The sequence below is a fragment of the Sphaerodactylus townsendi genome, linkage group LG03 (assembly GCF_021028975.2).
Source record: "Sphaerodactylus townsendi isolate TG3544 linkage group LG03, MPM_Stown_v2.3, whole genome shotgun sequence".
NCBI classification, from domain to species: domain Eukaryota; kingdom Metazoa; phylum Chordata; class Lepidosauria; order Squamata; family Sphaerodactylidae; genus Sphaerodactylus; species Sphaerodactylus townsendi.
The window spans coordinates 48,202,602-48,217,745 of record NC_059427.1 but is presented as its reverse complement, the minus strand read 5'-3'; the positions used below and the strand labels follow the sequence as shown (position 1 = coordinate 48,217,745).

General features: G+C 41.6%; 1 protein-coding gene across 1 annotated transcript in view; it reads left to right on the top strand.

Moving 5' to 3' along the window:
• The window catches only part of LOC125429579 (netrin-4-like), a 76,163-nt gene that overhangs the window by 20,395 nt on the left and 40,624 nt on the right, over positions 1–15,144 (top strand). Inside the window, exon 3 of the mRNA XM_048490808.1 lies at positions 5,965–6,228. Coding sequence (XP_048346765.1) covers positions 5,965–6,228 — 264 coding nt within the window. The remainder of the gene's footprint in view (positions 1–5,964; positions 6,229–15,144) is intronic.

The following is a 15,144-nucleotide window of genomic DNA, read 5'->3' as shown; positions in this document are numbered from 1 at the left end:
CCAAGAAGTCTTCATGTTAGTAATCAGCATTCAGACCAGAACTGATCGCTCTGTAGCTGTTCTCTCAGTAGCGAAATACTCTGCCTTGTCTGATTGGAAATGATTCACCTCTAAAATAACCAATTTACATTTTATATTGTGTGTACCCAAACCAACCTCAAGAAATTGAGGTCCAAGTAATGTTTAAATTGATCCACACATTCTGAAACGTTGAAGGCTAAACTAGTGGTGGTCAGATTTTCAGCACTTGCCACATTTTCACCAGTTTGTAGCAAGAACCTTCTGACTTGTAGCAACCCTCAATGGTGTATCTAGGGGGGACAGAGGGCTACTTTCAAGTGTCACATGGGGGGTTCATGGGGCTTGTCCTCCTGCCCTCCCCCTAGGAACAAGTAGCACTGGCCCAGTGGGGTAGCATTGGCAACAAGGCATCTTCCCACTCGGCCTGGCAGCAGCCCAGTCCTTCCCCACAAAAGCAAGCGGGTCTCATCCTCTGCCCACTGCTTTTTCCAAGTTCCACCTGCCTGCTGCTTCTTCCAAGTTTCGCCTGCCTCCCTGGCCACTGCTTGTTCCAAGTTCCACTCCCCACCCACCCACCATTCCCACTGGAATTTTGGGGAGGTGCAATTTTGGTGGTGCTTCAGGTGCCATTTTCTACAGGTGTGCCACTGGCAACAAGTATTAATGGTCTCCAAAACAACATTGACAGCCTTGCTCAGGTCTTGTGAACTGAGAGCCATGGTTTCCCTGATTGAGTCAATCCATCTCATGCTATTGTCTTTCCCAATTAGTCATGTCTTCTTAAGATGTGACCCATGACCTCTGCTCTGTCACTTCTCGTTTGAGCTTTCGAGTGTGCTCAGTAGTATCTAGAGCAGAGATTAGCAACCCCTGTCATGTACTGAATTGCAGCATGCTAGATAATTTTGCTCACCAGGGTCTATTCTCTGCCTGAGGTACTGAAGTAAGGCCCTAAGGCCCAAACAGCACCCCTGGGGGCACAGCTTTCTCCCAGTGTGCTTTGCCAAATGGAGTCCTCATCTACCCCCCTTTCTTTACGTATAGATATTTTAAGAAGAGTTAGTTTTTATACCCTACTTTTATCTACCTTTCAGGAGTTTCAAATTGACTTACAGTCACCTTCCCCTCTCCTCAACAAGCACCTTGTGAAGTAGGTGGAGCTGAGAGAGTTCAGAAAGAACTGTGGCCAGTGCAGAGTCACCCAGGAGGCTTCACGTGTAGGAGTGAGGAATCAAGCCCAGTTCATTCCTCTTAACCATTACACCACTGAGGCTCACAGGCAGATATTGCAGATTTTGGGCAATCAGAACAGTGAATTAGAAAAGTTAAATATGTGTACCAGTCCTGTGTGCTAAAATTATAGCAAGAGTTTCAGGAAGAAAATTTGGAGCTCTGGGGTTTTGTACTTCAGGAGATGAAATCTCCATGTCAGATATTTTATTTCCTTGGTCTTTGACTTGAGATTTCATTCCAGTGTTTCTCCACTAGCAATGGAGTGGTGCTATCTGAGCTACGTACGCTGACCCTTCAGCCTTTGTTGCCATTAACCAAGCTCAGGCAGGCACGTGGACTGAGTAAACTTGGTCACTGGCCTTTAATTCTGTCGAAAGAAAGAATGCTGGGCACCTGTGCTGCACAGAATGAGCTATTTGCTCATGGTTCCATTCCTCAGGGGAATGTGGACAGCTGGCCGGAAGGGGCCTGTGTTGTTTTCTCATGCTTTCATTGATCAAGGGATGTGTGGGCACCTGCACTGTTTGCATAGGCTAGTCAGTTCGCCTGTTGCTCTCAAGAAGAAGGGATGTCTCTGATTTGAAACTGGGGCCGTTGCAAACCTTTGCCCCCTAAGGAGATGAGGAGAGGATGGAAAAAGAGCAAGCAGCAGTTGGCAGAATGGCATGAAAGGCTCTCATCTGCACTTTTTTGTCAAGTACAAATGCTTCCACAGTGCCTAAGCTCAGCAGCTGATTTCCATTATTTTTATAGACTTTATCTTCCATGTGTTTCTAGCATAGAATAGAGTTAATGATCAGTTTCACAAACCTCCACCAGCTCATTCTCAGTCCTTGTAAGACATGAAGAAAACATTTAGAAATTTTACTGCAATCCCCTTCATGTTCAGTATTATTTGGTGGGGGGGGGGGGGAAGAGATGTGTGTGTAACCTTTCCAACAGTATCTAGGACCATGTTATGATTTTATGTCTCAAAAACTGAAAGATGAAAAACTATAATAGCTGTGTACATCACTACTTCAGCAAATCAGATTCTCTCATTTGTAGTAAGTTTTGGATCTCAGCTTAGCGTAAGTCTGAAAAGAAAATGTTTCCAATATTTCCTAACAGGAACTTGAGGTGAGCCACTAAGTATTCCTTACAGCCGGTGCCTGAAATAATAGATACTCTCCTCCCACCCAGTATAGAGGGAGAGGAGGAGAAAAGAACTAATGGGCTGTATAAGAAGAAGAGTTGGATTTATATCCCCCCTTTCTCTCCTACAGGAGACTCAAAGGGGCCTACAAACTTCCCCCCTCACAACAAACACCCTTTGAGGTTGGGGGGGGGGAGGCTGAGAGAGCTCAGAAGAACTGTGACTAGCCCAAGGTCACCCAGCTGGTGTGTGTTGGAGTGTACAGGCTAATCTGAATTCCCCAGATAAGCCTCCACAGCTCAGGTGGCAGAGCGGGGAATCAAAACTGGTTCCTCCAGATTAGAATGCACCTGCTTTTAACCACTACGCAAACTGCTGCTCCTAGTTCATAGTTCATTTGAGTTTAACAGTCCATAGGCCAAACACCCATTTTTTAAAGCTTTTATAACAAACTGCAAAATAGAATTTTGCAACATCTACTACACAGTTTTGATTTAGATCATTTAAAAACAACTTTAATTTTATGGTATCCAGAAAAGGGGAAAATTTAACTATCCATTTTGTCAGAAACGTTGTCCTTTCTGCTTCTTATTTAGGACAATCAAAAAGCACGTGTACAAGTGAATCAAGTACATTCAATTGACAGTCTCAGAATTTTTTATTTGAATGCGTTCGTATATAGCAGCCCTTCATCTGGGTTGAAAAGATATTTTTAATGCAATGAGGAAGTGTTCTCCATTAAATTTAGAGCTAATTCTGCTTTACTTCTATATTTGTAAATGTTAATAGTCCCTAAATTGAGATGAGCATATATTATTGTGCTTTGCAAAGTACTTCCAGTGGGCTATATGTTGATTAAATATTGGGTCAAATAGCATGATAAGAACAGATCCCTCAGAGGGTTCAGCAGTGTGGTAGTTCCTTAGAGGGAGGAGAGGACCCAGCTAAAGGGAGCCTCAGGGATGGAACAGGCCAGGGGTGATAGGCTCTGCCTGGCCATTGGGAAGAGGATGGAAGAAAACAAAGTGAGAGAAACAGGGTGGCTGGGCTGAGTTGAGCTGCCCATAAAGGAGGCCTGGGATGAAAAAAGGTTGGCTAGGGCTGGCAAGGACAGAGATAAGAGATAGGTATAATTTCAAACATCAAAACATAGCATGTAGTTCCTTCAGTACACAAGGCCTGGAGCAACTGCCTTTCAAAAGAAAGCCACCATGGTTAACAAAGGAGGTTGAGGAAATTATCAGAAATTATTAGAAAATGGAAGTCCAGCTCGACTGATGAAGAATACGAAAAGGAACACAAATGGTGGCAGAAGAAAAGCAAGTTAGCTGTAAGGGAGGCAAAAAAAGATTATGAGGAATGCATGGCTGTGAACATCAAGACCAGCAACCAACAGTTATTCAAGTACATCAAAAGTTGGAAGCCAGCTAGGGAAGCGGTAGGCCCATTAGATGACGAAAGAACAAAAGGTATGCTAAAGGATGACAGGGAGATTGCAGAGAAGCTGAATGAATTCTTTGCATCTGTCATCACCCAAGAGGAGGTAAGGAAAATTCCTGCACCTGAACCAAGCTTCTTAGGAGGTGAATCCGAGGAACTAGCGAAGATAGGGGTAGACAAGGAAGAAGTTCTGGCAGCCATTGATAAACTAAATGCTACCAAATCCCCTGGCCCAGATTGCATTCACCCAAGAGTTCTTAAAGAGCTCAAGCATGAAATTGCTGATCTTCTCACTTTAATATGAAACTTATCCCTGAAATTGGCCTCCATCCCTGAAGACTGGAAGATGGCCAATGTCACACCAATCTTTTAGAAAGGATCTAGGGTATTTTCTCAGATCAAAAGATCAAGTATTAAATACATTCAAAGTTTAGGTGGCAGCTATTAAAAACAAGCTTGGAAGTGCTCCAGAAATTTTATTCTCAGATAACGGAATTCAGTGCTAGTAAATTCCAAAATTATCTAGACCAAGAAGATATGCAGCAAGCAAGATCAGTGATGTACTCGCCTCCTGAAAATGGTCTAGCGGAACACATTAATCATACAGTTTTTGAAATTGCATGTTTATCAGTGCAGGCTGGACTACCTGACACCTGTTGGGCAGAAGCTGCCAATACAGCTGTATATCTCTATAACAGAATACCATGCAAACCTACTAGAATGACTCCTTTTGAAATATGGCAGGAGAACAAATCCAGTTTAGATCAATCCAGTACCTTATATTCTCAGTCATATAATTTGGATAGTTCACCTGATTTCTACTTCTTAGCCCATATTATTCTTATGACAGCAGAGAAATAGTTAAAAAAATTCCCTGACCTCTTTTTCTAAGGATCCCAAGTAGATAAGCTTCCTGATTGAATACAGTTTTTCTTTTCAGACTTTTAGAGATTTCTTTGTGTATTTGCTTTATTACCCACCTCTTTCTGGCACTTCCAGCATAAATTGTTATTATTATTATTGGTCATACTGGAGATCATTATCGGTGTTAAATACCATCAGTAATGCATTATATATAATTTTTCTCTAATATAGTAACTATTTGTCAATTTTACTCCCCTTTTCTAAACATATTGCCTATCTTCTAACTGGATATTATGACCTATACTTCTTGCCCAAGTTATCATGAATTCTTTAATAAATTCACTTTCATTTTCTAAAGACAAACATTCTTTGTATATTCTACCAATATTTTTTTCTCATCAGTTGGGTTAATAGTGAGATGTACTTACTTTCAAGGCATCCCTGGTGTGATGTAATTGCTTCCAGCATGATCCAGAAGTGATATCATTGTGCCAGGAATGATGCTCTTGCATGGGCTCAAAATTCTTTGGACCAAATGTCAGAGCATCTTTGGGCATTATGGTGTCACTTCCAGGACATGGCAAAAAAAAACACCATTCTGCCAGCAATACCAATTGTGCCTTCCATTTCACAATAATCTTTCCTCCTGCTGACCAGCAGAGTGCCATTGGGTAATGGGATGGCCCATGAATGCTGCTGGAAATCACCTAAACTTGAGGGTTGCCAGGAATGTTTTCTCCATGTTACCAAAAATCTCTCAAAACAGACTTTGTAATGGCATGAATAATTTCATGGGAAACCCAGTGAATGTGAACAGTTTGCCCCATGGAGACTGCCATTACAAGGAACAATCATGTGGCAATTGCTGTACATACTCAAGTCCTATGCAAGTGGGGCAACACAAAGTTTGCACCACCCTTTGAATGGCAGGACTTCAGGGACCATATGCTTAACAGCAGTTATGTTTGGTGGTTACAATTGCTTCTTGTCCAATGCTTCTTTGTTATGGCACATAATCTTTGCATTAGAGATTAAATTGGTTCAGCACTTATTCCTCCCCCTTTCCACAAATCCTAGGAATTGTAATTTTTTTTTGAGGGATCGGTTGGATAATTTACAGTGTCTTTTTCAGAGTACAATGCTCAGCATTCTCTGGGAAAACCCAGGGCAGCTATAAATTCAACACAAGTTTGTAGCTTATTTATTGACTTTGTATATGGATGATGGTATCATGTCATTTATATATTTCCCCCCTTTCTCTTGGCTTCCAGGTGATCTTTCGTGCCTTAACTCCCGCTAACAAGATTGAAGACCCATACAGTCCAGAAGCACAAGACCTTTTGAAACTTACCAACTTGCGACTCCTCTTATTAAAGAGACAGGAGTGTCCTTGCCAAGGTTCAGGACTGCTGGAGAAACCGCATAGATTTGCCCACTACGCCATCTATGATCTAATTATCCGGGGCAGCTGCTTTTGTAATGGCCATGCAGAAGAATGCCAACATGCCAATGGGACCAGGGCCGTAGATAATGTGGTGAGTGTTCCTGCAAAGTCTCCTTCTGTTACCCAGTGCTTAGCCAATAGTTTTAATAAGGTGGCTTAAGTTTATATAGACCAGCAGATTTTAATTGCTATAAGTTGTAAAACAAAATCTGGTTGTGGCTTCCTTAAGATTTTGTTTATGTGATAGCACATTAATAGTGCTGTTGTTGAAAAACTGCTTTGGTTGAAACTCCATGAGATACCAGTGACATATGCAAATGGCAATCACTTAAATTTTGCTAGAAAGAATAGTAAGTACTTTTCACCTATCCCATTACCACTCCATTAGAGCTACTGCTATTGGGGGGGGGGGGGGGGGAATTAGTGGGATAAACGATCCTAAAAGTTTGCGGAAAGGACAAAAATAATATCTGCCCCTTACCTTTGTGCCTTTTCAGAGAATGTAAGATAGCAATCTACATAGGATAATAATTTTATCTATTTTAACTATGGGCAGGTTGAAGGGTCATCATTCTCTTTGAAGATCAGAGGCTGTTGGTTTAATGGGATAACCTATTTATGTAAACAATAACAGGGTTTTAAAATCTTTAATGGCCCTGCAATATCATCAGAACAATATGCCAGATAAATGTTGATGATCCTTGGTGGTATTTTTTTTAAAACTGACTTTTTATTATTATTCAGGCATATTATTGTTTTTGTTGTTTTTAATGTCACAGCTGCCAGTTCTTTAGCTCGTTGTTGGCTTTTGATTACAATTTGAGCTTCACCCAAAGGCCTGGAAAGTTGTAATGTATCAGTGTAGAATTCGTGCGGATCTCAGTAGGACTGCCTTCTGAATCTGACAGATATTAATTTTGTTGATTTGAAGATGTTTCAAGTGTTGCCCCAGTGTTTTCGGAATGGCACCGAGGGTGCTGATTACCACTGGGACTTCCTCAGCTGGTTTGTGCCAGAGTTGCTGAATCTTGATTTTCAAATTGTGGTATTTAGTGACCTTCTCATGTTCTTTTTCAATAACTCTGTTGTCACCAGGTACCGTTATGTCACTTTCTTGTACTCGTTCACTGTGATGTCTGGTGTATTATGTGCCAATACTTTGTCCGTTGGAATTCAAAAGTCCCACAAGATCTTGACCTTCTCATTTTCCATGACTTTCTCTGGACAATATTCCGACCAGTTTTTAGTTGTCCTAATAATTCCTGCGTAAATTCTAGTGGATCATCTTGGCCACTGAGTTGTACCTCTCTTTGTACTCAGTCTGGGTAATCTTTTTGCAGCAGCTGAGTACATGATCTACAGTTTCATTGGCTCCTTGCACAATCTGCAGTTTGCTTTATCTGACGATTTTTTGATTCTGGTCTTGATCATATTTGTCCTGATCACCTGCTCTTGAGTGGCTAAAATCAGTGATTCGGTTTCCTTGTTCACAGTTCCAATTGCTAATCACAGCCAGGTCTTTTCAATGTCCACCTTGCTCTTGATCTTCTCCAGAAATTGGCCATGCAATGCTTTGTTGTGCCAGCTTTCAGTTCTTGTTTTAATCACATTTTTTCTGTACTCCTGTTTGGTTCTCTGAGCTTTCAGTAAATGCCTGTTCTTCACTTCAGTCAGTGCCTGTTATTGACTTTCATTCACATAATCGGCCAGCACATGTTTTACCTCCTCCATTGTTTGCTTTACTTGCAGTAACTTTCTGCCGCCAGATCTCTGGGGAAGGTACAGTCTATCAGTATGACTGCGTGGGTGTAAGGTGTAGTGCATTGTCATAAGCTTCTGCATTTTTCTGTCAAATGCATCCAAATCAGCCTGTGTCCAGTTTATGATTCCAGCGGTATACCTAATGACCGTATGGCCTAGATGTTGATGGCCCTGATAGTATTCCTGCCATTTAATTTGGTTTTCAATATTTTCCTGATCCTCTGGGTGTATTTTCTGCTGACCACAGTCTTCGCTTGTCCATTCTTGATGTTATTCAGCTGCAAAATGTCCAGGTATTTATAGACTTCCTTTTGGTTGCTCTTGATTAGTTGGCCATCAGGCATTTCTATCCCATCACTCTCAGTGATCTTGCCCCTCTATCACCACAGTGGTTCACTTTTCCAGGCCAAACTCCATCAAAATGTCTGTGCTGAATATTTGGACTGTGCTCACCAGTAGCTCGATTTCTGTGTCTGATTTCCCATAGAGCAGTGGTGGCGAACCTATGGCACGGGTGCCAGAGGTGGCACTCAGAGCCCTCTCTGTGAGCACGCGCGCACAGAGCTCATCATGTGGGGGGGAAATTGCCCCCCCCCATCTAGGCTGGCCTGGGCCCCTGGATTTGATATGCGTACACCTCAGTGAGCAGGGAGGACTCAGCTGGCGGGCCTGGTGCCTGTGCTCCAGGTTGCTGCTGCCCAAGGGGGGGGGGGGTGCAGAGGCAGCAGAGATGCTAGAGAGGCGCAGAGAGGCGTATATGGGACTTGCTGGAGGCTACAGCAGGCTGGCTTGAGGGGGTTATTCAGGTTAAATTGCCGTATTGGCACTTTGCGATAAATAAGTGGGTTTTGGGTTGCAATTTGGGCACTCGGTCTCGAAAAGGTTCGCCATCACTGCCATAGAGCTTCAAATCATTCCTGCACAGCAATAATTATTTATTATTTATTCATTGTGTTTGAAATCACAGTTGCCAGTTCTTTAGCTGGTTGTTGGCCTTTCATTTCAATTATGACATAATTTCTGAATCTCTTAATATGTTGACAAACCTATGCAATATCTGGTGAGAACAGCTAGGGAAAGTGTCTTCTTCACAAGTATATCAATGTTTCTTTAAAGCTGTGATAAAAAATAAGCAGTCATTTGACAAACTTGTTAAAATTAATAATGCCTTCTGGGATTAGGCAGGTGGCAATCTGGGAGATGGCCTTTTTGGTCATGGCTCCAAAGCTCTGGAACTCTCTCCCTAGGGAGATGTGTCCGTCACCCTCTGTTGCCATCTTCCTCCAGGAGTTGAAGACTTCTTTGTTTTCTTTGGCATTCTTTCAATGATCCCTCCTTCCTAAGTAATATTTTCATGTTTTGTATGTATTTTAATAGTCATTTAATTATATGCTTGAGATGGGGATGGGGTTATTTTATCATATGTGTTTTAAATTGTTAGCCACAGTGGCCCTTGTAAGGGCAGAAAAGAAGGATTAATATTCTGTAAATAAATAATAATAATACATGTGAATTAAACAAATATTTAATGTGTTTAGCACCATTTTAGTATCAACAATGTACTGGGTTGTAGGTCTAACTCAGGTCCTTTATTTTTAAATGAAAGCAGGAGAGTTAAATCCTCTCCTGATTAACAGTTGCTCTCAATTCCAACCTCATTTCTGTCTCTAGAGAAATGCCAGATTTGTAAGGAGCCTGGGAATTAGTCATTTTGCACATAAGCTGGGAACAAGTCTTATAATTACATCTAAAACAAAATGACAGAATGAGGGCATATTTACAAAGGTCATGTGGATTTTGTGACTTACATTTTCCTATGTGCACAAAACTGTAAGGATCATTATGCTGGACCCAAACTAAATTAGCAATTGCCACGAGTTCCCACTTCCCATTGTAGCCTCCCCTTGTTTCATTCTTAGGGTCCCCTCTCCCGCAGGAGCAGCATTTTGTGGAGATCAGCGAGCTGCAGTGGGAGGGGAGGCAGGAAAGTTGTGTTGTGTTGATGGAAAATGTAGTCTTGACAAAACCCTGCTTTATACCAAGTCAGATCATTGGCCTGTGTAACTCAGTATAGTCTTTTCTGTAGCTCTTCAGAATCACAGGTGGTCTTTGCCAGCACTTGCTGTCTTGACTCCTTTAATTTCAGATGACAAGGACCAAAGCTGGGATTTTTAAAAGATAAACTTATGTTTTCTACCCCAGAGCCATGGCTTATCCCCTATATTTTTAAAAATCTGTGGCCCCACTTTTCACACTAAGAAGGACATCTCTGGGAGCTGAACCACAAACCTACAGCACCCAAATCATTCCCTAAGATTTGGAATCCCCTGGAATTTCAGCCCATCTCCAGACTGCTGAGTCCTGGAGAAAACTTATATTTTGGAGGGTGGACTCTGCGGCACTGTATCCCACCAAGTCCTCTCAGGCTGCATTCCAAATCTCCAGGAGTTGCCCAACCTGGATCTGGCACGCGCGCACGCACACGCACACACACACACACACACACACACACACAGATTTAGACTCCAAAGAAAGTTCTAACCATCTGACCATGCAGCAGCACCCAGCAGCTGAAGGCAGCCAGGTTTCTTAAATGTATTGTTGAAGGCCTTCATGGCTGGAATCACTAGGATGTTGTGGGTTTGCCAGGTTGTATGGCTGTGTTTCAGTAGTACTTTCTCCTGACATTTCACCTGCATCTGTGGCTCACAGCTTCAGAGGAAGTTTCTTAAAGTTTATTGAATCTCTAAAGAAACCTAAAAGCCTAATCAGTTTGAAATGCTTTAATCTTGGCATAGCCTGGCATTATAAAGTCACAGGCTCCTTTCATAACTAATTTCATGTCCCTCTAGATTTTTGTAACGTTGGTTCCTTTTCTGCTAGGATGGACATTCTTGACTTCCATTTAATTGTTGTGGCATTAGAGAGCATTATTGTAAAATGTTGCAGTATCTTAAGTAAAATTCATAGTCCGTTTCAGCTCTGGTATAAATCTAAGTCCCAGATCTCCTAGCAACCAAAGATGTTGTCATGTCCATCAACAACAAATATGGACTCACTTAAAGGAAACAGTAAGAGGAAAGCTAACTGCTAAATATACTAGTGGTGAAATAAGATGAATAATGTGTTAAGTTAATACAGCTGGTGGAAGAATAAACACTCTGCCCATCAAAAAGGAAAACATATTGTGTCCCACGCAGTTGGCATACTTTTTGTAAACCATTGCTGAATTTCTGTCTTTACATATTTTCCATTTATTGTAGTGGAACAGTGTTTGTTATGCCACAAAGTGACTTCATGCAGCACAAAAAGACTTAATACAGTACAAGATTAAATAGTTTGTTTAACTAAAATTCACAAATTGCTCACATCCTAGAAGACAATGGGAAGAATGCATCCTGGAATGTGCACTGATATGTCAACAAAAGATTCTTTTTCAATAAGAAAGAACCTTAGTATTATCCCATGGAGTTATTTATTTATTTATTTGTATGCCACCATTTTCTGCAAAATTGAGGCCTCAAAGCAATTTAGAGAAATACAATATAAAACATAGCAATCCATATGTCTACACAGTACAGAACACAAACCAGAAGCAATAATGTCAGCTAGTATCATCAATATATTGTACTCTATCTGAATTTATACATATTAGCATATAATAAATTAAGAGGTTATGTATTTGGCAGCATTCACCGTAGGGGAAGGTTTCAAGGGGGTTAAGATGGAACATACAAGGGAATCATGCATGAGCCTTTGATGTATGTGTGTGTGTCACAGCTGACTTGATTGCCTTTGGAAAATATTCAAATACCGTCCTAATATCCGTCATTTATAGCAGGGGTAACCAGCTGATGTCCTGAAAATCAATCTCCTAAAGGCGTTCAACTGGCCTCTGATATCCCTAACAACATTTAATCAAGGAAAGGCATGATTTTGTTTAAAAGACTGCCCTTTAGTTTCACTTGTAAGGAATAAGAAAATATTTTCAAATGGTAAGAGATGAACATAATCTAGCATACACTACAATATGGCGTCTTTCTTTGGATTTCATGTGCTAATGCCTAGCTGTTCAAAAGTATGTGTGTTCTGTAACCGTAAGCACCAATACATTTCTCATTTCCAAATAATTTTAAATAAAATTACTTCTGGAGAGTACAGAAATGGGCCAGTCCTGGTTTAAAGAATGCCATGGGTAGAAATGTCAGTGAGCAGATTGATATTTACCTTTGACCATAGTGCATCATAATTTATAATAGAATTTAACATTACAGTATTACCTACATTGTTCTTCTTTCCCATTGTCTTCCTAGAGCAGTCTATCCCTTGATTATCTGAGAGCAATTTACCCCCTTGAGTTCCTCTATCCACTTATTGCCTTTGCTGTCTCAGGCAGGACTTCATTTCAGCCTTCCCCTGAATAATTTTTTCCACCTCTGTCTTTTCCAAGAGCAGTGTGTATTCTTTCCCAGCTGGTGTTGATTCATTAATTCCGGTGTTGCTTCATTTCCGGTTCTACTTCTAGTACTTTCATTCAAACTAGGAGTTCTATGCAACTGTACTGCTGGCATCCTTAGATGCCATTCTCACCTCTTAAGATTATTCATGGCATAGCTACTATCCAATAGGTAGGCTATGACACTCAATCAGTGATTGTGTTACAATGAGTACACAAATGGGGTGAGGGGCAGTAACATTTTCATCAGGAATAATATGTGATATCCCTCTGATGAAATGTGATGAAATGTGATATGACTGTGACAAAAGCATTAGCTTCAGAAAAGATGTGTAGATCAAAAATAACCTTTTTAAAATAGTGGTTTATTAAACCACAGATATATATTGTCACACAGAAAGATGGAACCTCACTTCCTGGACCTTCTTTGTAGTGGAAGGCCCCACTGCAGTCCTAGGGGGGGGAGGAGGGGGAGAGCGAGAGAGCGAGAGAGCGAGAGAGATCATTTGCTCAATGCTCATAAAAGATTTCTATGCTACATTTTGTTGCCATTGGCAGCTTCTTCACAAACAGCACTATGAGTGAGCATTTTAAGGGGGGAATAAGAGTGTGGTGCTTGTGGTAGACTTTCTGGCCCATCCGCCATGATGCCTGGCCAGCCACGGGGAGCAGCTAAGGCAGGCTGGGAGCAAGGCTGGTGCCAAAATTCAGAAGATTCTTTTCCCTCGCCACCACTTTTCACATTTCCTCAGCTGCTGCCTGGTTTTGGTTATTGCCGCTGCTCAGCCAGCGTGGTGTAGTGGTGCACTCTAATCTGGAGAACTGGGTTTGATTCCCCAGTCTGCCAGTTGAGCTGTGAAGGCTTATCTGGTGACCCAGATTAGCTTGTGCACTCCATCACATGCCAGCTGGGTGACCTTGGCTAGTCACAGTTCCTCAGAGCTCTGTCAACCCCACCAACCTCACAGGGGTTTGTTGTGTGGCGGGGAGGGAAAGGAGATTGTCAACTCCTTTGAGTCTCCTTACAGGAGAGAAAGGGGGAATATAAATCCAAACTCTTCTTCTTCTTGGTGTGGTTCATCGGGAAGTGCTGCTTGTGGAAGATCCGCTGAACTGGGAGCTGCTGAGAGGGTGAGAAGCGTGCATGTGTTTATGTAAGGAGAGGGACGCCTTGCAGGCTCACTTGGACCTTAACCCTCACAAACATTTTTTTTTGCAGGGGAAGGGTACTCAAGGGTAGTCTAAGCCTGGGAGAGAGAAACCTAGGTTATTTAAGGTAAAAACTGGTTTTCTCATCCCCAGCCTTCGTTTTTGGTGACTTGGTTATCACCTACCATTGCTTCCTCTTGAGATATTTCCCTGTTGTTCTCTCAGATAATTCATCATCCAACTGAGTTGCTTTCCACATTATCTGATCTAAGCTGAGCCAGTCTTTGTGACCTCTGAATACCATCAGAGGTACTGTGTGTTGTAGCGATCTATTCACAAAATAAGCTTTCTTGGGAGAAAAGGGAGGTTGTTTACGCCAATTAGCCAGTTAACGTAAGAAATATTCAATGGACATTCACAATGGCTGGAAGAACAACTTAGACTAGATTCTAGCGTTGGGGGAGGGAGGATTGGAAAGCTTGTTCTCATAAATGCTTGTGCATGCTATGTTACATGCAAGCATGTGTAATAGTGCCTGGGTAGATGTGGGTTTTTGGGGGGGAGGGGGAGAAGGAGAGAGAGAGATGCTTAACCCTCTCCCTGCCACCCTTGTTTTCATCTGCAAATCACCTCAGCTACTTTTTTCTTCCATGGGAATCCATATGCATTTTATTCTTTGAATATATTGATAATACTAATCTGCTACATATTACACTGAAGAGAATGAGTTGCAGTGGTGGAATTCAGCAGGTTTGCACCACTTCAGCAGAACCAGTTGTTAAAATGATACTTCTAAACAACCATTTGTTAAATTATTTGAATCCCACCACTGGAAACCGGTTGTTAAATTATTTGAATCCCACCGCTGACGAGTTGCTTCTACAAATATAGCTCCTCATCACCTGGGCATTTGCATTATATGAACAAGGACTTCAAGAGGTTCAACTGTTGACTATTAAAGTTAGGTCAGTCACCAGGAGCACCTATGAAATTAGCAGTGTGAGATGATGAGTTGTCTCATGAAGTACCTGTAATCTAGCCATCAGAAAAAGACATCCTAGCCTACTCTCTGCATCATATTGGGATTGTAATGATCCTTTATGTTGGCCCTTATAAGGTCATTTTTAAGCTACTTTCATAGTCTGCCCACAGGACAGTATCCAGAAGATAATTCCAATCACAGAGTCAGAAAGGGCAAGACATCTACAGGCCCACTGCATCTCCGCCGGCCAGCAATAGACTTTTCTGCTAGTAAAAAAGAAGAGTCTGAAAACTAAAAGCAGCACAGAATTTCTCCATTCTACTACCAAAACCAAACCACGAACAGATAATTCATGAATGCCAAGGCTGGCCAAAAAAGATAATGTTAATTAAGCTGAAAGCAGAAGGAAAGGAAGAAAATTAAAAGGAGCAGGAACCATGATCAACCTTGGTAGCATTTTGATCATCCACACTGGACAATCTGGTATGGCAACTGTGTCTCATGTTAAAGAACATGATAGCAAATCAAGTAGAAAAATAGTAGGACAATTAAGAAAACAGTGAAATGCACATGGATTTCCAGAAATGTCACCTGGGTTGGTTCTGGTGGGTTTTTCGGGCTGTGTGGCCGTGGTCTGGTGGATCTTGTTCCTAACATTT